At 42.5% G+C, this 22,436-nt stretch overlaps 3 protein-coding genes and 1 long non-coding RNA gene across 17 annotated transcripts; 2 read left to right on the top strand and 2 right to left on the bottom strand.

Moving 5' to 3' along the window:
* The first annotated feature begins 2,828 nt into the window (after positions 1-2,828).
* LOC120826245 (uncharacterized) lies at positions 2,829-3,984 on the top strand. The gene is made up of 2 exons (XR_005713225.2): positions 2,829-3,060; positions 3,192-3,984. It is a non-coding gene; the product is annotated as an uncharacterized LOC120826245 (long non-coding RNA).
* Positions 3,985-5,562: 1,578 nt separating this feature from the next.
* Positions 5,563-10,547, bottom strand: tra2a (transformer 2 alpha homolog). Of its 10 annotated transcripts, none has more exons than XM_078081789.1 (10): positions 10,368-10,544; positions 9,236-9,553; positions 8,753-8,880; positions 8,414-8,579; positions 8,126-8,179; positions 7,374-7,562; positions 6,831-6,946; positions 6,459-6,602; positions 6,312-6,382; positions 5,563-6,163 (listed from the first exon to the last, which is right to left on the bottom strand). In XM_078081789.1, exons 2-10 carry the CDS (start codon positions 9,245-9,247, stop codon positions 6,153-6,155), a joined length of 891 nt encoding a protein of 296 aa, XP_077937915.1. In that variant the 5' UTR covers positions 9,248-9,553; positions 10,368-10,544; the 3' UTR covers positions 5,563-6,152. The 10 variants fall into 10 exon arrangements, with proteins under 10 accessions (XP_077937915.1, XP_077937911.1, XP_077937917.1 ...); XM_078081785.1 differs by having other exon boundaries at positions 6,459-6,629; positions 10,368-10,540; XM_078081791.1 differs by having other exon boundaries at positions 6,465-6,602; positions 10,368-10,540.
* Positions 10,548-10,794: 247 nt separating this feature from the next.
* On the bottom strand, positions 10,795-14,482 carry ccdc126 (coiled-coil domain containing 126). 5 transcript variants are annotated; one of them, XM_078081793.1, is made up of 5 exons: positions 14,341-14,482; positions 13,060-13,246; positions 12,897-12,936; positions 12,552-12,793; positions 10,795-12,393 (listed from the first exon to the last, which is right to left on the bottom strand). In XM_078081793.1, the coding sequence occupies exons 4-5, from the start codon at positions 12,787-12,789 to the stop codon at positions 12,143-12,145; spliced, it is 489 nt and encodes a 162-aa protein (XP_077937919.1). In that variant the 5' UTR covers positions 12,790-12,793; positions 12,897-12,936; positions 13,060-13,246; positions 14,341-14,482; the 3' UTR covers positions 10,795-12,142. The 5 variants fall into 5 exon arrangements, with proteins under 5 accessions (XP_077937919.1, XP_077937922.1, XP_040044293.2 ...); XM_078081796.1 differs by lacking the exon at positions 12,897-12,936 and adding an exon at positions 13,957-14,022 and having other exon boundaries at positions 13,131-13,246; positions 14,341-14,479; XM_040188359.2 differs by having other exon boundaries at positions 12,897-13,246.
* A 240-nt stretch (positions 14,483-14,722) lies between these two features.
* Positions 14,723-17,535, top strand: fam221a (family with sequence similarity 221 member A). Its single transcript, XM_040188358.2, has 6 exons — positions 14,723-15,100; positions 15,305-15,478; positions 15,598-15,788; positions 15,874-15,947; positions 16,086-16,218; positions 16,982-17,535. The coding sequence occupies exons 1-6, from the start codon at positions 15,036-15,038 to the stop codon at positions 17,080-17,082; spliced, it is 738 nt and encodes a 245-aa protein (XP_040044292.2). The 5' UTR covers positions 14,723-15,035; the 3' UTR covers positions 17,083-17,535.
* Positions 17,536-22,436: the final 4,901 nt, after the last annotated feature.

The raw sequence follows: 22,436 nt of genomic DNA, 5'->3' as shown, positions 1-22,436 counted from the left end.
ATGTTGCACTTTTATTGTTAAATCGCCCTCCGGACACATTTGATATTTAGAAACCAGCGAAGTGCCCAGCGCCGCTCATCTGGGCCCTCGTGCAAAGTGAAGGGAGTGACACGTACTACAAACACCCCCCCACACACGGGACGGCATCCATCTTTTCTCCTGCGAGAGTGGAGCCGTGCCCTCCCTGATCCGCGCCTCGAGGTCCAACAGCGGGCCCGATCCGGCCGTGGCCACACAACATTACATTGGGACGTGGGACGTATTTTGGGTGAGATGGGGGGCTCTTCCCACTTTCAGACCGTTTGGCACTATGCGTGGAGGCGTTGGCCGTGTGCACATGGCGAGTTCCTCTCTGCTGTCGCTCGGATCTGCATTCACCGAGAGAGGGAGGGGTCTCCTACATAAAGTGCCCCCAGCGTCCCAGCTAGCTGAATTTACAGGACAATTGCATAGCTGAGAGCAACGTTACCTGTTGATGGGACTGTGTGATACCAGATCTGCACCTTGTTCTAGTCTGGCATTCCAAAGGAAAATGTCTGTCGAATGCAGTAATCCAACATGTCCTGTATTGCACCTGCAAAACCTTTTGTAGATGTCACGGTGTTCAGTTATTGTTTAGTTAGGAGAGATTTTTATTACAATTCGTGGACCTTTTAGAAGCAGCAGTTAGCAGTGTGATTGACCTGCATTGTGTGATTCTGTGTGGTATTTCTAACATTTAGTCTTAGGCGGAGGAAATATTAGAAATGTGGAGAATACTGTATCAGGATATAATTCAAGGGCAACGTAACTACTTGACCAGCGAGCGCCACAGTTGAATCAGCGTCTAAATCAAAACCAAACTCAACTTTTAAAACTTGATGAGGGTGAATTTATGCATTAGATTGCAACAGTTTAAAATGTGTGTACCCCCATTATCTGTCTATAATAAGCACTTTCATAAGCCTTAAAGGTAAAGTTGAATCCCAAAAGCAGCAGACCAGAGATCTGAGGATACAGTACAAGTAAACGTACATTTAAAAACTGGCCAATATGCGTTGCCTAAGAGTAACAATGTAAACTGTTCCAGTGAATCGATCATATTTAGCATTTCCCATGACAACCTACATGTATGTGTTGTGTTCAAAAATGAAGAAACGCCGGACGGACAGAGGTCATCGCTGATCAAAAGGTTAAAATCAAATGTATTTAATAAAAGAGATGGCGTTGCGGTAAAAAGAACATCTCAGCTGAGGAGCCGCTGGTCTCAGCAACCAACAGGCCTCAGGTCAGTCCTTTGACCATCCCTAGTGCCCGTCTGTCGCCTCCACCAGCGAACTCCAGAACAATGGTTCCTACAGGTATTTATTACAATGCTTAAAGGTGTGAAAGTCAGTGTCCACACCTCTGGGAGTGGCCTTCTGGTGAGTTCAATGTAACTCGGATTTCGAATGATCCTTAGTCAATATCAGTTGTTGTTCAAGTATTACATGCATGCATTCCAGTTGATTACATTACATCAAATACAATCATAACTGTAAATTGGTATTATTCTATTATAGTTGCAGAATTACGGTGGTTTGACAATATTGTCATTACTTTATTGATTACAGTTTTCAGAATCATGGCTGTATTCTGGTGTACACTATATGCATTTTTATTAATTTTATGAACCGGGTCGTATTTTTGTTTCTAATATCCTACATATGCTATTATTCACTGAGTTCTTTACCCTGTGAACAGCTGTATTTTGAACAAAAACAAACTCTGGGAAAACTAAATCCTGGAGGCTGCACCCTGCAGTGCCTCCCGGGTCTGAGGAGCCATGCGTTGAGCTGCACCGATAGGTGCCCGCACTGTTTGCCGCCGAACGGGCCGCCGTGGGCGTGCGGGCTCGTGGAGAGCAGGTCACAAGGGGACTGTTGGTTTAGTGGGCCCCTCAGCCTCTGTGCTCGGGCCGGGGCCATGGATCGTCTTCGGCGGGTTTGCTCCCGTGCTGTTGAGCAAACACACCGAGCTCCGTGATTGGTCAGGACGGCCGTCCAATCGGGGAGCCGCAGCCCCCGCTGCCGTAGTACTGCTGCTGGCACGGCCTCAACGCGCTCATTCATTGGCTCCCCGGCTCCACTATTCTATATGAATCAGCGCGCCAGTTATGCTTTTTCTCCCCGTGTTTCCTCTGCTGGGTTTCGTCACGAGCCGTAAAGATTTGAGCGAAACGCAAACAAGCGGCCATTTATTTTTTAGAAGTCTTTTAACAACTTTTCACGTAGTTCAGTTTGTGTTTACGTTCGTGGGCCACTCATATAAACAAGTTGCATTTAAAGGGAATAAAATATAGCGTTTAAATGTCCACTTTAGGGCACCGTATGCGGAATTTAAATCGTTTTTTAAATTGTTTCAGCCTCCCGAAGGGTGGTTTGCTTCACAAAGGCCTGTGTCTTTTTTTTTTTTTTTGCATGGATAAATGTAAGGAACGTATTAACCAAGGAGGCTTTCCGTTGGCCTGGTCAGGCGCGTACAATTTTGTCTAACCTAGTTTATCATTCTTAACCATTTCCACTGGATATAAACTAACGAAACGAGGGGCGGGGGTCCCGCCGCGCAGAGCCGCGGACTTGTACGCATATAAAGGGACGGCGGTCATGTGAGCGCTCGGCGGACTGTGTCGGTTTAAATGAGCTGCTGATGCATGGCTGCAGCCTGTCCGTCTGTGTGTGTGTGTGTGTGTGTGTGTGTGGATAAGTGCGCGAGTGTGTGGGCGCGCGCGCGTATGTGCGGTTGCAGCCTCTGCAGGAGGAATAGTGAATGTATCGCTGAGGAATGTACAGAAAGTCTCCCCGCCCCCCCAGCTTTCAGGGCTCCTCGCTGCGGTTGAATTCCATAGGGGGCCAACTGACATAAAGTTTCAGACTAGACTGCATCCTATGTGGGAAGAGTTCTGCGGTGAATGTCAGCACAGGGTGTGTGTGTGTGTATATATATATATATATATACAGATTTATATAACGACAACAAGAAAAGAACAGATCGAATCGATCCGGTTTCAACATAATCTGGGATGTTTTCAGAGCAGAGAAGGTAGATTACTTGAGTAAAAACGCAAGAGATGGTTCCTTCACAGCCCCCTCTACACCCAATCGAAGGGATTCTCTCTTCCGGTGAGATTGCTTTATATTTTTGTTTAATTATTATGTTCTCTCCTCTTTGAGTTGTGCGCGTGGAATGTACAGGCTGACCGCTGCGGACGGACAGACGGACAGACAGACGGACAGACAGGCGGCTCAGTGGCACGAACGCCATGTTGAGAAGCCAGAGAGCCTCACAGTTCCATTTCTATCTATTGCAAACAATGTATCTATCGGCGTTAAAGCCATTGTGTTTGAATTAAAACGGTCTGGATTTATGTTTTTTTCTATTCACGCCAAGGAGACTCACGCAGGCTTCAACACACACGAATGGGTGTGTTTTCTCCTGTGTGATGACACCCTTCATCTCATTAGAAAATGGCGGTGTGTGCCCCTTCACAGCCAGAGAGGATTCCTTTTTTTTAAAAACAGGCCAAAATAACGAGTGAAAACGTACTGGTGAGGTGGCAAAAGGTTACATATGTTTAAGCTGTAATCTTTGATATTCATAAAAAGATAATACGGGGGCAGAAACTGAAGCTTTTCGTTTTCTCGTCACGTAGTTTTTTTTTCAAAACAAAAGCCAAATCCTGAGTTTGTTTTAAAAAGTTGACCTAATCTAGATGTAGTTAGATATTATTTAAATGTGTGGATATTTTGAAGGAAGTATTTGCTGTGGTGTTTTGTTCAAAACAAGTTATTAAAAGCAGCCAGACACATGCGCCTCATCTTATCGTGTTCTTTCACAACCGTCCTTGTTTTTTAAATATTTTCCTCAAATGTTTGATTCAATTCTGTCCACTGCAGTGTGTTTTAAAGAAATAGCTTGTTTTATTCTATTTCTCATTTAAAAATAAATAAAAATATGGTCCTAATAAACTGTTGATTTGTGAGGACTCATTGAATAGCTGTTGAGCATGTGATCATTTTGATTTTGAGCACATGAGTCGGTTTAGTGGTTTTCATGCAGTCACATTATTATTGCAGACTTGTTCAGCATCTTCTGTATTTTTGTCCCTCAAATGATTTATTTATGGCTGCAGTGTTTGTAGTTTCAGCACAGATTCATTAGTTGCCATATTGTGTGGAGAAAACCACTTGAAACAACTCAGAAGCATTATTTATTCAATATCTTGTTAACAGGAAACATGAAATGGTGTCTTCACAGTTTTAACACTTGTAAATTGCGAAAAATAAGGGGTGTGATTTGCTCACTGCAATGATACATGCATTCTCTCAAAAGGTAAAGTTTGTTTAAAATATATATTTGACTGCATGGAAGTAATTATAAATTGATTTGGATTGAAAATGCTGTGTGAAAATAACTTCCTTTTCCGCTGTACACATGCAAAATATTGATCATTTTAGTATACTCTTAAATACAAATCCTCCAAAAAAAAATAAAAAATAAAAAAACTTCTAGACACATGATCCGAAACTTGATTTCCCCAAAGTAAAATAATGAAACGGCTCAGGTGGCATTTCTTTGAAACATTTACATCACAACTCTTGACACGTGCTGTCAATGTCTCTTGGAGTGAACACACATTAAAGCTTTGCTGTAGCACTAAAATGCACGTCCCCAGGAGAGCAACAACGAAAGGGCTCCTTTTGTTTGCCGTGAGGTACATTAGATGTGGACTACTTCCTCTGGTCTAGAACCCAACGTGTGCTATCCGAAGGTTAGAGTTCAAGTACTCGTCAAGTGCACGCACAACAACATGAAGCTCTTCCCTAATGGAGACAGACATGTGCACGTCACAACATAACCGAAATCGGCTATATTGTAGAGCAAAAAACAAGTCTACGTTAAATCGGTGGACGCCCCCCCCCTCAACAACTTTTATAACAAACTTATTACAGAAAAAAGTTTCTGAAGGAATACTAGTGATAGCACTGAACATAAAAAAAAATGAGCACACTGCACAATCCACAGCTTCCAGGGTTGAATCTCACACTTTGACCTTAGTTGGTCCAGGGAGTCACCTTGAGAATTACCTCTGCACTCGTGTGAATGAACAGATAACTGAGGGGCCTCGTATCCAGTCAGTGACTTTTTATTTAAGTCTAGAGATAAAAAGTCCTTAACCACGAGCATCTATATCGTCAAGGAACAAATACTGATCATGCGTTCATGCAATCTGCAAGCATTTTGTTAAAGAACACTTTGAACTAGAGCACGTTTCTCACATGTGAACTTTGTATCTTATGCAACAAAAGCCACCCAGTAAAAGCTCGGTCACATGTGTGCACTGGGGTTTAGTGGTTTGTAGAAAGTGGCTCCAGATCAGCTACTTTAAATTAGTGTGAACATAAACTTGATCATGCTTGTTTTCTTGTTCCGTGAAAGTCACACAGCTTGTTTTCCCACTCAACTTAAAGCCCGACCTCCCACCTACACGACAAAAAGGCTCAACATACAATTCATGCGCATTAACCACAAAAACACAAAAAATTGAGTTTTCATATATTTGTATTTCCATACAAACAAACAATAAAAAAGGTAGTACATTGTAATAAAACTACAGAAATTCAAATGATGACTTCCTTGACTTAAAAAAAAAAAAAAAAAAAAAAAGAGCGCAAAGAACTACTAATGGCCTCAATCACCTGCTACTTACCAGCAAAGATCAATCGGTGATCTTAACAGAGTGGACTGTTCCATTGACTTCCAACAAGTTGTAAAATTAACTTCACCATTATTTACAAAAACCCAGTTTACTTTCTCCACCATGACAAGGGCCACGTTAGCGGCGATCACACAACAGGAAAAAGAGGTTGCTTTGCTGCAGAAAGTGAAGGTGGAAGGAAGGGTGCGAGTCTAAGGATGAAGCAAGAGTTCGTCGCTCACGCTCAACACGGATGCATCAAAACGTCTAAAAATGAAGACATCTATTGCATGTAAACAAGAAAAATCTCAAACTTTAGAGTTCTGTTGATAGACATGCCGATTCAAGCGGTTCCCGTTAGAAACACCTTGATGAGACACACGCGCACACACACAGATCAATTATTGGAGGGACGCTGAAGGTCGAAAGCAGAAACCTAGTACCGCCCTGCGAAAAGAAAATATGAATTAGTCACGATCGATTACTAACAGTTAATCTGCTTCCACTAGTGATGAAGATGCGTCTGTTTGAATGTGCATACTAACAGGATGCAGTTAGGTGAGCTTTCTATTGGATGCATTTGCGTCATACTTACGTGGGCTGTAGGAGCGAGACCGCGAGCGAGACCTGTAGCGGCTGTAGTAGGGAGACGGGGAGCGCCTGCGGCTGAAGACACACAACGGTTTTAAAATGCATCCGCCACAAGCCAACATTATCATTCTATGCAGAAACCATTACTCACCTGTACCTGTAGTCGTACTCGTCATATCTGTCGTAGCGCTCATAACCCCGGTCGTAATGATTGTCTCTCCCCCTCCTGCCACCGCCGCCGCCACCACTCCTTTCTCCACCGCCGCTCCTTTCGCCGCCGCCACCACCACCATTGCTGTGGAACGAAGAAGACGTCCCATCTCTTAAGAAACAGGGCACCGTGTCGAAAATGATTTAAATTTGGACAAATGACATGACATGGATCAAGAAATGAAGCACAGATTCACAAATTATCCTAAATGGCCCAAATGTGTATTTGTGCCTTGCAGGGATTTCCACCACAAGATGAATTTTCAAACGCCACAAAGTTAAAAACGTGATATTTGAATAATGTTGCTCTTACTGAGTTGGTCGGCCCATGTAGATTCCTGGCGTGGGGGTGTGAGCACGTTTAGTAATGGAATAGTCCACTCTGATGCGTCTCCCGTCCAGCTCCATGCCATTGGCTCGCTCCATTGCCTGAGGGACGCAAAAGGAAGAAGAGGACCAAGATGTTATCAGACCGTCACCTTCTGGACCGTATCCTTTATTTCACAATGGCCCACCTACATCGTAATCCCTCCTGTTAATAAGTGCACGACTGCAAGGTCAGAGAAACGGTGGCGAGGCAGACACCTAGTGGCTTTCTCGTGTAATCACACCTCAAATCAAATGGCAGTGGACCTCTGATGCAGAACTCACATCTATGAAGTCCCAAATAATATGTAGTCGACCATATCTGTACATGGAACAGTTTGAATGATCTAAAAATGTGTCAGTAAACAACAAAACATTACGCAATATTAATGATTTGAACGATGAAGAACCCAAGTGAACGTATTCAGAAGATGACCAGACGTTGAACAAGCATCCGAGACCATGATGCCATTTTATGCCAAACATTTACCTCTTTAGAATCATCAATTCTTTCGAAGTAAACAAAAGCAAAGCCGCGGGAGCGTCCCGTGCGCTGGTCGTACACCACATTGACCCCGGCCAGATGGCCGTAGCGAGAAAACACCTCCCTCAGGTCCCGCTCCGTTGTGTACAAGCTCAAGCCAAACACTCCCAAACATGTGCTGGGGTCAGGGTTGGCCTGGGAGGGAGGACATAGTTTGTAGAGTTAGTGAGGTTTACCGCATCGCTCTCTCCAAAGCAGTAAAAAAAAATATATATATATATATCTCCTAGAGTTACTTATTTAGAAGTTTGTTTTGTTTTCCCTGTTTCACTGGAAGGGTGCATTACTCTTCAACCACATTGGAAACTTCCTCTTATAATTTGAGGCGGACAACAGTTGTTGAGTTACAACTAAAAAGCTAAAAATCCATGTACAGATTGCAGGCTTTGACCAAATAGAAAACACAACATATTAGTATATTTGTATCAATGTATTTGCTAGTTGTCATGATGAAACTCATACAAGACATTACTACAACACATGAAAATTGCAAACACGCATGTACTGCATCTCAAAGTATCCACATGCTATATTCATGTAATAAAAATACTATTCAGATCACAGAATAAAATCTGTTTTTGATCCAATACTTGGTTATCTCTTCTTACCCAGTACTATACAGGGAGCAGCACCATTGACCCACACATACAAGCATTACATTGTTTTCCCCCCAAAATAAGACAAGAGGGTCCACCTACCCTCACATCAGCATCGGCGCCATGATTGCTTGCTTCTTTTGGGAAGTCATGGCTCTGTAGGTATAATGAAAGGATGGTTAATAGAAAGGGTCTCTAACACTAGAATCGTATAATTCCTGCAAAGTTTGTGTACTATTTCCACTCAAACCCATATGATAACAGTGAATACATTTTGAATGATCCAACTTCTGGGATTTGTTCAAAACAAAACAAAACAAAAAAAAAAATTACATAATTGAAGGAAAATAGATAGCTCACTGTGCTGCCACTTTGTCGGACCTCACTTACCCTGCTGCCAGTGTTTCGGCGCCGGCTCGAAACGGGAGAGGTGCTCTGGCTCTTCTTGCGGCGGTACTCGGTACTGTAGGAACGTGAGCGCGACTTCTTCCGCTGGGAATAGGACCGAGAACGCGAGCGGCTATAGCGGCGGTTGGAGTGTCGCCTGGAATGAGACCTGAAAATGCGGCATAGGAAGAAAGGCCAATGTCAGAAATAATTGTTGACGCAAGGCAAAATCTTAAAACGGGAAAAAAAAAAAACTTATCTGTGAAATTCCGTAGGTTAACCTAGCATCAAATAATATGATACGACTCTTACATGGGCAATGATTAAATGTCCACAACATACCTGGATCTGGACCGGGATCTGGACCCAGAGCGCTTGGAGACCCGGGCTGGGCTCGGGGAGCCGGACCTGCTCTCCGACTTGACCCGAGCTGGAGTCCCTCCATCCGATTTAGATGGGGAGCGTGACCCCTATTGCCACAGCAGTATGTAAACATCTTTCTCATGGACACATACATGTATAAATATACTGAAAAACACAGCGTAATGAGATCTGGTAGAGTATGTTCGACACATACAGTACAGTTTAGGTACTGTGGAAGAAGGGGTTAGTAATCTTAGAATTCCAATAATTTAATCTTTGGCTTAAAATGAGGCCTACTATTAACTATAGTTATCAAATATAAAGAAAATGTGTATATATATATATATATTTGTATATCCACCTGGACCATCAAGGGTAAATAAAACATGCATCTCATGTTAAATGAAAGGGACATGGTAAAGTCAAAACATTTGTGACAAACAGTATATTTACTTAACCTACGGACACATTCATTCTTCCAGATTCTTTACACGCTACTCCCTTTTCTCAGGATTTCTATCCTTCTTCGTTCTTCTTTTTTCAGTTTTCTCATTTTCTGATTCCAGGTCAGTTTTTTCTCTCTTCACCCCAAACTGAAACCGGTTTCATTTTAGCCATTATACTGCAAGCGCTTCTATCTGACACCATTCTTCCGTCACATTTCCTCCCTTTCCACGTCTATGTTCTGCTCTGTACATGTTTTCATTAGCCTTCTTTTATCTTGAACATTTTCTTCATCATTCTTGGATTAAACTCTTCAAATCCTTCTCGGTCAATTACCTTAATGAAAAAAGAACATTCAATAAAATTAAGATCATAGCTTTAAGAAAAAAGGAGAATATTTTAAATGAAAGGAAAATGAACACTGAATGCAGTAAATTACATTTAACTACAATAAAAATCAATATTTCAGAAATTGAGTAAATGAGCAAAGATAAAACAATGTATGCTGAAATGTTATGAATAAAAAAAGCGTAGACGTATATTGTAGCAATACTAAATTTGATTTTGAAAAATAGCGTGAGAGCAAGGAAGGAAGCGATGCTTTGGAAGTCTCATGTAAAAGGAAGTGATTACTAACTAGATGCAGTAATGGCTGCAGCGCGGATATCCGCACAAAGGACGATATGCAAGCGTCAGATACCTCGTGTATGATATCATAAGCAAAAAGGGGTCAGGAGCCAAGCATTATGCGGACAATGCAAAACAAGACAATAAGCAAACAGTCAACGTTCCGACGTGGATCCACGGATGCAACGTTACACCGCGGAGGTCGTTAAGCTAACAGTCACTAGCGTGCTAACTGTCGATGGTGGAGGCGGTTTCGAGCGGTCTAAGCTCGTTAGCAGACAAAAACCGCCCGTGTGAAACGTGCGTCGCTTTCGCCAAGACCTTACGCTAGCAACAGATCTGCCGCGTGTCTGTCCAAAACGTGTAATGTTAGCGGACAAAGCATGCAACGACAGACGCTAAAGATGTTACAACAGCTAGCTTTACAGTAGTGGCGAGTTCGCCTCAAGCTAGTCGACAGTCACACGGAAGACATTTGAAGAAAAAGGGGAGATACTTGGTATCATTCGATGTAACTGCTTACCCGTCCTTTATAGTGTCCGTCCTCAATATCACTCATGGTTCGGAATAGCAATTACGACAGAGTATTGCGAGATAAATAAACAGCGGTTTGCTCAATGTTTTATTTCGGCCGTTTATTAGCTAGAAGATGGCGGGCGCGTGAGGCTGGTGCTGTGTTTATGAACCGCAGAATCTGACGTCACGTCCGGTTTGAACGTCTGGTAATTGCGCCGAAAACGTTTCGAACTTCCGCCCGTTTACGAGCAATACAGTCAAAACCCTCAAAAGTGAAACTTCCCATGCATTCTCTTATACTTACACACAGGGATATTTTCTTTGCAAACAACGTGCTTATTAACATTGTGATTGTCTTGTGAGATTCACAATCTCCAGAGGAAAAGGAATAGTTTTGTTATAGCAAATAAATTGATTTAAATGAGGATGGATCATTTTTTCCCCATACGTTCCATTTATTAGTTAAGCTATCTCACAGCAGCTATCCGGCTCACCAACTTCTCTACTTTAATGTTCTGAAGCAAAGTACATTTATAGCATTAGTCAAAGCAGACACAGTCTTGCCTTCATGTATATTTAAGGCTCTAATGAAAGAGCAACGGTTTAAAGCATTTCCCCCCACAACAACTTTATCGCATACATTTCTTGTCTATCTTTTGTGTCGCAAAGTCATTACGTTAATGCGCATCATAATGTGCCAACTAAAAACGTTCCTCTTGGCAGGTGCCAGTGTTTCTCAGTATAATGGAAACCATACTCAGAACCAGAGGGGAAGGCTGCAAGAACTAATATCTCAGAGTCTGACGTCCATCTTCCTAAAATATCCCTTAAGGTCAAAGTTGGATGAGCCGAGTATTTTTAGAAAATCTCTTATGAGTCACAGTGCAATATGAACCCTGAACATGTGTAAGCAGTAGATCAGTCATCTTTACAGCATTGAAGGGCTTAAGACCGATTACAAAGTACATTCAATGTGCTACACACCTACTAAAAATCATTTATCAGCACTCGGCAAGTTAACCATTGGATTTCAACTGAGAGACAGACATATCATACACACATTCGTGTTTACAATGGCAAAAAGGCATCCTCCCATTATATTCTGCATAAACCTTAAATTGCTTTGCAGCAAATGTAAATACCTAATTGTCTGCAGATGGAGTGCGAATAACATTCTTTGGATTATCTCTTACAGAGGAACCATACGGTTACATTTTCTTTAAGACTACGTGTAAGCTAAAAGTAGAATGTTCTTTTTACAGCAATCAGCGACTGCACCAACTAAAAACGGACAAAAAGCAAAAACAGCTGCCCCACCTATCATGAGTGCACCATTTAGTTGAGCATTTTGACATATTGAAGCAGAATAGATTCCAATGTAGATAGGTGGGACGTTTCAAGCCATGTTTATCAGCAAACAAATGAGTCTCTGGTTCAGCTTCATCAGTTTTTATACCTCTGCCTTTACGTATAAAGTCCTAAGATTCAAATATGGCCTTGAATCTGAACCAAAACCAAAACAATCAGCAATGGAAAATCTGAGAGAAATGCACGAGACAGTCTTGGTAAAAAATAAATAAATATCAGCATGTAGAGCATGGATAAGGACTCCTCTCTGGCTAGCTGAACATTTCTGAGAAGTATCCCCAGTTTCTGGATGTCTACATGTCTCCCTATTGCTTATCATTTGTCTGATGTGGTAATATCAGTTGTAATTGCTGGGAAAGTGTGATGTGTAAAATAATTAAAAGGCGAAAAAAAAATGAATGGATTCTACTAAGACTATGCCAGCTGATGTGGCCGAGGCCTATTAGGGATCCGTGGGTGGAGGCGTGAGGTTCCTGGGTGACTGCCAGGTGTGTCCTGCTTCGAGGTTTTTTGCAGGGCAGCGGGAGCGGAGGCAAGGACGCCCCCTACCGCGTGAGAAGTATTTGTGGTTGAGGCATTGACCGCCAGCTCGATTTTCCCCTCCAGTTTGACCAATCGAGTCAGAATGTCATCCAGTAGCACAGCGATCGTCCTCTTCAGATCAGCTGTGGGTGCATGCAAGAGGGAAAGAGAAACCGACATAAGGATTTAATGTAATCAATGATTGAGAATTATGTTTTATAACTTTGAAACACAAAGTTCAAGAGTAAGTTATTAAATGTGCAGGGAAAAGGGCAGTGTCAAGGTCCTCCTGAATCCTTACCGTATCCAGCCATGGAGGTTCCCTGCAGCCCACCTGGTGCATGCTGGTTCTCCTCCGTCAGGACCTTGACGTAGCGCCGGCTGAGCTCCAGGATCTGCTCACGTAGCTCGGCGCTGCTCTGATGGCGAGGCTGCTGCACAGTGTAACGCAGCAGCATAAATCCCCACGCCAGGCCAAACACCAGCAGCAGCCCACTCAACTTCTGGGACATATTCCTTCGCAGGAGTGCGCCCAGCATGGTACTGGGCAAGCGAAGGGGAAGGAGGAGCGTCAGCAGGAATTAGGGCCACAGTCTTTTTTTGGATGAAGATATAGCAATCAATTGACAAGTATAACTATAATTACTTGATTGTGGCCGGGAGATTGCGTTTAATACGGCCCGTATCTGCAGAGAGATCAAAGTCCAGTGCCAGGCACTTCTAAAGCAGGTGGGGATTTGGTGCCTCACTCAAGTGAGCTCCAGCAGGACACATGCTTGCATTAAACCCATTACATGCGTTTCTCTAACCTCTGCAGATATCCTGCCCCTCCCAGAGAGGAGATGAGAAAGTAGCCACAGAAAATGTCAGGGAGTGATACCGAGAGGAAGCTGTCACCAGCAGTCAGGGTTTTTTGAAGGTGCTTTGCGAGATGTCCAACGTCGATTCACCAACGCAGAGCCGGCATTCAGACTGGGGCTCCGCAGGCATTGTGGACTGTGTTGGAGAAGCACACAAGAACAAACAAACAGAGGTGTGATTAACAAAAAGAGAGAGAGAGGGAGAGACACACACACACACACACACACACACACACGCACAGGGAGACAGTTTTCTGTGATCTTTTTCATTAAGGATAAATATTAGTTGTGCAATGCTGAAATGGCATGAATTAATAAAAGAAACCCATTGTACTGTATCAAGCAACAACCATATAAAGTGGCATAGAGGGCATTCATTCACTAATCCCACCATCACAATGGCCATTCAACTGACAAACAGCCTGGGAGCGCACAGAGCACATGCATGGGAAATTGGCCAATCCTTTCTCAATATTGCTAACTTTGTCAGAAAGTTTATTCGCTGCGCTCTCCTCCCTTGGGTGGGATAGTGTCACTTCCTATTGAAGCCAGCGAGGGGACTGAATGAATCAATTATAGAAAGAAATGTAACAGAATCCGTTTTGCGAATGCTTTCCCGTCTCCACACACACACACACACACACACACACACACACACACACACACACACAAAACACACACACACACACACGGCGTCCTTCCTGTGACCTGTTCTCTACTGTGTATCAGCAACAAGAACTAGAAGCGAAAGAACAGGCGCGGTGTAGAGAAATGGGTGGTGTACTTAATAGGAGGGATGAGGCACACATGGTCAGCCAAAATATATAATCTCCAGGTTTGAATCACCTGTTTTTCAACAGCTGGCGGATTGGGCAACAGACTTCATCACGTGGCCTGTACCGTTAGTATAAACTATAAACAAAACAAAGGGTGAACAATGTCAGGGTGTAGCTACAGGAGGTCAAAGTATAGGAGGACAATGTGCATCACATGACACCGTAACTTTGACGAACTACGCAAAGCGTGACTTTTTTTTATTTTTTATCATTGCGTACACAATGGCAAGAAACACGCGAAATGTTAATGACCGGCACGTGGAAAGATGCACTAGACATTTTTTTCCCCAAAACTCCACAAACTGCGAGTTCAGCGCGGCGAAAAGGACGAAGCTCAAGTCATATCTGCAAATGGAACAAATCTCAATGAAATTAAAACATTAAAATAACGTACCTCGGCGTGTCGCACGAGCAAACGACTCGGTGATTTGACGGGATCCCGCGAGCTCCAGCTGCTGCCGCCGCCTCCGGCTCCGGCTGACGCCGAATGATGCTTGTGGTAACGACTCCGACCCGTCGATGCTCGCGCAGGGTGGAAATATCTGCCTCGATACGTTAGCCGCCGGACATCGCGTTAAGGGGGGCAGCTTTATCTCTCTCTTTACGGTCTTCCCCTCTCTAACGGTCGCTTCGGCTTCTTCCGACGCGCCGTCGAAAAAGACGAGGTCCTAGCAAGAAAAAGTCAGCGGCTAGAATTCCAGGCGTGCGGACTGTCATGGTTTCCTGAGTGCGTCACTGGTGGGGAATTGTGGGAAATGTAGTTCTGTTGATTCGAGGCGAGTCGAGAGAGGACGTCACAATTTGCGCTAACAAATCCTCATTATTAGTCGTGACAGTTACTTTGGCTTCGGTACAGGAGAACATTTGAACTGCAGTTAATCTGGTTTACTTTAAACAACAAAACCGTACAGTTTGCGGAAACGTGTTAAGGCTGTTCGTTAAAACTGCCGTCACCTGGCAGCTAATGTTCATATCCGCTACTGCCAATGTTAATGTTACAGGGACGCCTACAAACATCTCCATGGCAACTAACGTTTCGAAGAACACCACACGGAAGAAACAACCGCTATTCGTTTCTGGTTCCTGACTATGGAGAGAATATGTCTCGATAAATCAGCTCTACGAGCAGTCGATGATTATTGCGAGTACAAAAGGTTTGTCCCAACGACTTGTATGCTTCCCCCCCCCTGACTTTAGTTAATCAGAAGTGTTTAATTCACCTGTGATTAAGCAGCTGACACCCAACAGGCTATTTTAATGGAAGGTTTAACAGCTAGCTAAAGTACAATACAAGTGGTAAAAATAAGAAAATGTCCCCGTGTTATCTGATATTTTATCGGTGCTTTGTCTTTTTCAAGGATCGTGGGTGATGATGATGGAGGACGGCTGTTCACTCCGGAGGAATACGAGGAGTACAAAAAGAGGATGCTCCCTCAACGAGCGAAGAACAGGCTGTATGTCAGCTTTGGGGTTCCTGGAGGTATCGACTGCAAACTTGTTGGCCCCGAGACACCGTGCTTCTGTTCACACAGGTTGTAGGATTCTTGATAACCACATGATATCAAATGTCACCCCCCTACACACACACACACACACACACATTTATACTTTCATGCATGAACACATTCGCGTTTAACATCATTTGGTCCAGGTACAAGCAACACAGGACCGACTTTGAGGTGGTTCCCTGTGAGCGGCCCCTGTCCCTACCGTGTCAGGTCAGCGGGTGTCACTGCTCAGCCTACCAGTATGTTCCCAGGATTGGGACTAATCCCGTCCGCTGCAGGTGTAAACACTTTCCTCAGGATCACAGCGAAGCCGCTGGCCGCTTGTGCAAAAAATGTGAGTGTGAAATAAGGTAATTTGAAGAGAGACATTATAGAGAGTTGTGTACAGTTCATGTTCAATATGTGAAAACCTTTTTCAGGCAGTTCCTGTACTGGATTCGAGAGCCCCTCCACCTGCGGGTGTGGTCAGCCCGGCTTTGCCCATCAGACACTGGTGAGTGGAGGCAAACATAAACGGATTAAGTGGTAAGAAACAGACACATATTTACATCACTGTTGCTATTTGCTCAGCAACAGAGAGCAGCACACTTTGAACTCAATTGGAACTCAGGTCACTTTTTGCTTTTGTCAGGTTGAGACAAAACTAGAGAGGGAGTCACGTGGTCGGCCTACAGGCCGCGATGTCCCTTATGCTGCCATGGGGGGGCTGACGGGGTTCAGCTCCTTATTGGATGGTTATCTCTCTTTGGAAGCAGGCGGCTCAGGTGAGAACCGGAAATGTAGCCGGTATGTGACAATTTCATTTGGAATGGCAAAATGCAGCACAGTGAGAAAAGCTGTGAAAAGCTCCTGGTGTTTTGAGGCTCGGTGGAGAGTGAGTAAGATCCCGTGCACTTTTACAAGCACGAGGAGCTACATCAGCCCCCAGCAAGGAATAAAAGCCACTATCGGACAACCTTTTGATTAATTTCTGTTTCGATAAGTTGTTAGATTGTTGGAGCAAAGTGAAAGAAAGTTCCTTTAGGTGGCATGTGAGGGCAGCAAAGAGCAACATACCCTCAGCGTTGAACAAGGGTGCAGTGGAGGGATGTGATTCGACCAAACCCATCTTTAGTACATCTGTAATGATGGAAAAGTTCAAGCATTTGTTTTTGCCATTTATGTGTATTTAATTTTGTATTAAAATAGTCTTTTGACTGATTTTCTCCACAACGTAGCACTTACTTTAAGACACACGTTATGAGCATCCACGGTAACTTGCTATCACTAAATCAATGCTTTTACCCTTAATTGGGAAGAAGCGTTCTCCCATTATGATGAATTAATTTAGCATTCATCAGTGAGCGCAATTCAATGCATGCTATGAAAAACAAGCCTTTACTTTTAACAATGTGTCGGACGCTGGTGTTGTAGCCAATGCTCAGAGCATAGATTTAAAATAAGCTTCATACCTGTGTGATACACAGTATTTGCTGCTGCTACCCATCAAATGATTTTTATTATCTCTGACTGTCGTTTGTTTTTCAGATCAAGACAGAGAAAATGTCTGCCAGCCGAGATGCCCTCCATCAACGTCTACCAACGCGTCAATCTCGGTCCACCGCAAGAGAGAGACCAAAAAACAGTGAACAGCAACATTGGGCTCAGAGGGAATCCGTCAAACCGTCTATTTTACTCTGGGGCAAGATTTACAAGGCAAATACACATATACAGTACCTTTTCTGATCTGCAACATTTAATTCTAACTTGGAAACGTTTCCATTGTTTCATAGTTTTCTTTTTTCAAGTGTCTGTCTTTGTTAGTGTCGTGACTAAAGGGTACAAGCAACTGTCAGCAACAGTAGTTATTAAATCCCACTGAAAATGTATTGATCCAATCAGAGCACGGGAGCGTCACAATGGTGATCCTGTCAAATGTAGAAATCTGCCTGAATACATTTTGAAGATGAAATGATTGTGAATTTATCACATTTGGAGATTAAACATGTTTAAGGGAATGTCAGTACGTAGGCTAGAGTGTGAGCTCATACATATATTTGTATGATGTAAGAACAATAAAATGTGAGATTGAGAATATGAAATCCTATATAATGTTCTCTATTTTGTTTGTTCTCTAAATTGTATTTCAATACAATTTTACAAGGATAATTGTATTGAAATACAAGACCATAACTAGTTCAACATAGAAACACAACATATAGGCAATTCGTCACATTAACACACATTTGATGCCTTAACTCACACACACCTTTATTTAATATAGTTTTTGTTCTCTGCCCCATATTTACCTCTTGATACATGTTCTATAAAGCGTTCAGTTTACACATTTGAGCTTTGTTGGATGGATGTTCCCATATTGTGAGAAAGCCTCCCACTAACCATGTCATAAATATAACAGCAGGGCCATGGAGGTACGTGTTGTGTGACGAGCGCTGTTTCTAATTTGCAAATAGAAGTACCGTCTACGATTGATTAATCCCATTTCTCAATTTCTCACGGTAGATCAGCGGTGATGAGAGCCGATTTTAATCCACGCAGTGAATGGAGATTGAAGCAGGTCATGTTTTCTCCGTCGGTGGCCCACTTTCTGCCGTCTTTAACCGAGACGTAAAATTAACAAGGAGGATTCCCTCCCACTCCAATGATCCCACTGCAAACACAGCGAGACAAACCAGTTCGGCACCTACGCTGGTGCTGGCCAGTGCATCTCAAGTCACCTGTGTCGTAATGCAAACATCTCCTGAGGGAACTCGGTGTGTGTTGCGTGTCGGTGACCTCGAGGGAAAGGAAGGGCTGCGTCCGAAGGGTGTCGTGGATGCACCTGGGTCTCCGCCTGCAGCTGGACGCTAAAGAGGAGGCAGGTGGAAGGGATCCCATCTGAAAGATGACACTTGCTACAGTGTGTAGCCACGATGACCATGGCATCAGGCCGCCACAAGATAAAGTATGTGCACAAATGTTCACAGTTTCCTCTTTGCTACCCAGAAGAGCCGTGTTGACCGGAAAGAATCTTTCAAAGAAACGCTTGATCTGTCTCGTGGACATTTTTACTCTCAGAGAAAAAAATAATTCATTAGTGTGGTGCTATTCCAACTTAGTGTAATTACCTCGCCATAGCAACCCTGTTTAACAGGCTAAATTATTTTGACCATTAATTGGAGGGAATTACTGCCACACTTCCCCAATATCCCCATAGAAACCACAGCCAGGTCGGCTGACGGATTCAACACAATAAATCTAGAACGGAACACAAAACAAATGTCCATAAAATCTCTTCTTTGTCAAACCTTTTTGCTTTTATTGTTTCATGGTTATAGTTGTTAACCAACAGTCCTACAGAGAATTTCCAATTTGCAACTTCACTGTCCTGATTCCCTCTCACCTCTGTTATGTTAAACTATAACAGTTTCTTTGGGAAAAAGGTCTTGATTAACAGACATCCAGGGCTTGGTTGGACCTCCGTTGGAGATCCTCCCATAGCACATTTTGATAAGCATTCTGTTTTTTGATACACTTTGAAGGCATATTTATGTTCATAGTATAAAAAAGTTCTCTTGTGAATCATATTGTTGGAGAGGGACCTGTAGGAATTGCTATTATTCTCTATATATTTTTGCCTTTTTCTCTCCGAACCATTGTTAAATTTGACACGCATATCAAGAAATTTTCTAGCCAACGCTTTTTTTCCCATGACCGATTGACCTTAAATTTGTCCCACAAGTCCACTTGGGTGTGCTCTACAAAAAAGTCAAAGATGCCATTAAAATGCGCCTAACTGGATTTTCCGCTATTTAGAATTTTAATAAAAACATTCTGCGGATCATTATTGGTTGAATGTTAAATCCAAAGCTTGTTAATATCTCATTGCTTAGAAGATAATCTTTCCAAGTACTGTCTTTTTTTTATATTTTCATATATTCTTTTGAATATTTAAAAAAAAATTTTTTTGTTTATTCATGAAACATTTAGTTTTCCTTGATATTTTGTAGAAAACAGGTTATGTGGCACACACGAGTATCTGCCTTCCCTTATTTCATTTTCATCTTTTTTTATTTTTCTAAAAAGGGAAAGTCATAAGTTGAGTATTCTGCAAGTAGAAGTTTGCAAACGTAGTGTAGCTGGTTTACACCTAAAACAGAACTGAAAAAAGTGGCAAAAAAATAATAAATATCTGAATAACAAACAATAGCAATTGAATAGCAAACGAGATGCACATTTCTAATTAGAGACCTTTTCTTTTTCTTTAGTGATCTGGTTAATTATCCGCTAAGCTAAGCTAAGCTAACAGCCTGCTGGATATCGCTGTACTTTACCTCACACACAAGAGTGATGTTGATCTTTTCATTCAAATCTCAATAAGAAAACGGCGTATCTCCACGTTATTTCTTTAAATCACTTTAAACGTTGTGCTCTCGTATAAGAGTATATTCATGAATCTAGATTATGGTTAACATTCTTCTTCAGCCTCATTTTGGCCCTTGTTGGAATATAATGGGTCTTAAACACTACAGTCGCTGATAAGTAAAGCACTAACACATCACTTACAACTTGAACTTCAGAGCTCTCACTAATTACAATATTGCATTTTTTAATTAGAATGTAGCTGTGGCTTCAGTGTTCAGTGTGAGAGACAGCGGTGTCCTCTTCAGTATGTCGTTGTGTTTTTCTGCTCATGGGAATTATGCACCTGCATAATAAATGGAAATCTGTAATTGCATTTAATTTGCGGAACCCATATTGGAACACACTAAATGGTTGATTGACAGCAATGTAGAAAAATGTGTGTTTTTTTTTTGCAACACACACTTGATGCTTTCAACCGCTTTCTCCTGCAGCTAATTAGAGGGACTGCTTAAATCACACTTTCCCCTCCATTATCTGTTCTATCAGGGGGAAAGCCTGCAACAGGATGTCCGGCATGTTGGTACTCTTCAGACCTTTGCTAAATGGAAGAAAGAAAAATGTTGAACCACTTTGGGCATCGTAACGTCCTCCTTCGTTTTGTCTTGTGTTTAAATACACCAGTTTCTGTATGAACATTAAAGCACGTTAAGTGGCGAAAGTTTTTAAGAGGTCTTGAGTGTTTTTTAGGAGTTTTATATGAATGATGTATTTAAAAATCTGCTTTAAATGAACACGGAACAGTTGTATTAATAATGACAAACAACACTTTTATACGTTTAACAAACACGCAGACACTCTGTCCAGACTATAATGTGGTCTTACACACCGGTCACAACAATCACTAAACTAACGTTTAGAGCCTCGGACGTGGTTCCAACTTTCATCCGGTTTCCCGACGTCGAGGCTTCGGACTGCGACCTGCACACCTGAGCCGGACCGATGCGTCGAGCGCAGTGGCTCGACCTTCTGCTCCTCTTGTCAATCAAAGGACCTTCCGTGACGACGCTCTCGTGCTGCGTTCAGCCCAGGAGCAGATGTGGCAGAGACGCATTGCACGCATGCACGCAGACAGACACACACAGTTCTACGCTGGGACTATCAAAAAACATTCATCATCTCTCTGAACTGAGAGAGCTGAGAAGCTTTGTGATTCAGTATCTAACTTGTGAAGCCATTCAATAATTGTCAAAGGCAAAAAAAAGGGAACTATTCAATGTCAGCCGACGGCCCAGAGAAGGTCGTGGCAGACGTGAGACTTCTTGGACGGGAGGCCGGTTCTTCAAAAACAAGCCTCTTATTTGCTGCAATTTATGTAGACAACATTGAACCAGTAATAAAAGCTCAAATATGTCTATTTCTACTCAATTTCATAATGCAACACATATTTGGTAATTAGGTTGTTTCAGTTGATGAATAAAATGAGTAATAACCTTAAATATGAAGCTAATATAAGATTCTCTTTTTAATCCAATCACCTGCCACTGCTCTGATCTGAGTAATAGTAGTGCCAGAAGTAACACATAGTCCCCATACAACAATAGCGTTGTAAAAACCAGCAATTTAGATGTCAAATGTCGGCGTGAAAGTGGAGTAATAGCATAAGAAAGTACCAAAGATGTATGAGATTTAGTCCATTTTCGTGCCTGGTAGAGACCGTACAGGCAGCGCGCCTCTCCTGTCAGTAGTACACACTGTACACACTGTAAAATTGAAAAGTATGATTCACAGCGGCAGCAAATTACAGCGTGGCTTTTCATCTTAACAAATCTGGGAAGAGAGCTTATTGTCCAAACCAGGAGGCTGACGGGAGGACGGGAAAACAGATTTGCATTTAAACAGCTTACTCTCCAAAGGACGCGGTTCTCCACAGAAATGATTTCTGATAACGTCAAACCCGAACTCCAAGAAATGATCTTACAAATCGAGATCCTTTACCCAAAGGACCTCGATTTAGAGCAGCAATATATCCTCCCATTAATGGTAGGTATTTACAGATCTTTTTTAAATTAGCGTAAACAACCGGAACTGTGTTGGAGATGATTGGTAGCATCCTCCTCACCCAGCACAGAAACCAAGCTCACTAAATATGACCTGGTTGGCAGAGCTATTTCAATTATAGAACATGTTTTAAATCTTTAATGAATATAATATGGGGTGAGACATACCATCCCAGCCATGGATTAACCACGGTGTGTGAAGCAGTGAGAAGAAGAAGCAGCTGCAAACAATGCACATTTAAAAAAGTATCTTCTAAATGCAAGAGTTTAATGTTTGTTGTTTGCACATTTTAACTGACTTTCTATGTGCACTTTAAGGATAAGACCCAACTGGAACCACTGAGGGCTCACGGTGTAAAAAGGCATTGAAGAGGGACGTGACAATAGTTTCACTAACGTACTTCAACAAATGTGGTGATTCACTGAAGTTAAGCTGCGAAATTATTTATGTATTTGTTTTATTTTGAACTCCTCTTCCCGACGGCCTAAAAACTGTTTGTTCTAACGGTGGCAACGATGTTCCGTTGAAAGAGCTTAAATCCATCCGTAAAGGTGGGGTTTGTCTGTGTTTTTCCCTAATC

Source organism: Gasterosteus aculeatus, chromosome 10 (genome assembly GCF_964276395.1).
Source record: "Gasterosteus aculeatus chromosome 10, fGasAcu3.hap1.1, whole genome shotgun sequence".
NCBI lineage: Eukaryota > Metazoa > Chordata > Actinopteri > Perciformes > Gasterosteidae > Gasterosteus > Gasterosteus aculeatus.
This window is presented reverse-complemented; position numbering and strand designations above follow the sequence as displayed.

Coding starts and splice junctions, on each gene's coding strand:
- tra2a (XM_078081782.1), bottom strand. CDS start 10,403: ATGAGTGATATTGAGGACGGACACTATAAAGGACGG. Junction 7,563..8,125: donor GCGCCGATGCTGATGTGAGG/GTAGGTGGACCC, acceptor CCTCCCTCCCAG/GCCAACCCTGACCCCAGCAC. Junction 6,383..6,458: donor GAGTACGACTACAGGTACAG/GTGAGTAATGGT, acceptor GTGTGTCTTCAG/CCGCAGGCGCTCCCCGTCTC.
- ccdc126 (XM_040188359.2), bottom strand. CDS start 12,789: ATGCTGGGCGCACTCCTGCGAAGGAATATGTCCCAGAAGTTGAGTGGG. Junction 12,394..12,551: donor AACCTCCATGGCTGGATACG/GTAAGGATTCAG, acceptor ATGCACCCACAG/CTGATCTGAAGAGGACGATC.
- fam221a (XM_040188358.2), top strand. CDS start 15,036: ATGGAGAGAATATGTCTCGATAAATCAGCTCTACGAGCAGTCGATGAT. Junction 15,479..15,597: donor CCGTGCTTCTGTTCACACAG/GTTGTAGGATTC, acceptor CATTTGGTCCAG/GTACAAGCAACACAGGACCG. Junction 15,789..15,873: donor TGGCCGCTTGTGCAAAAAAT/GTGAGTGTGAAA, acceptor AACCTTTTTCAG/GCAGTTCCTGTACTGGATTC.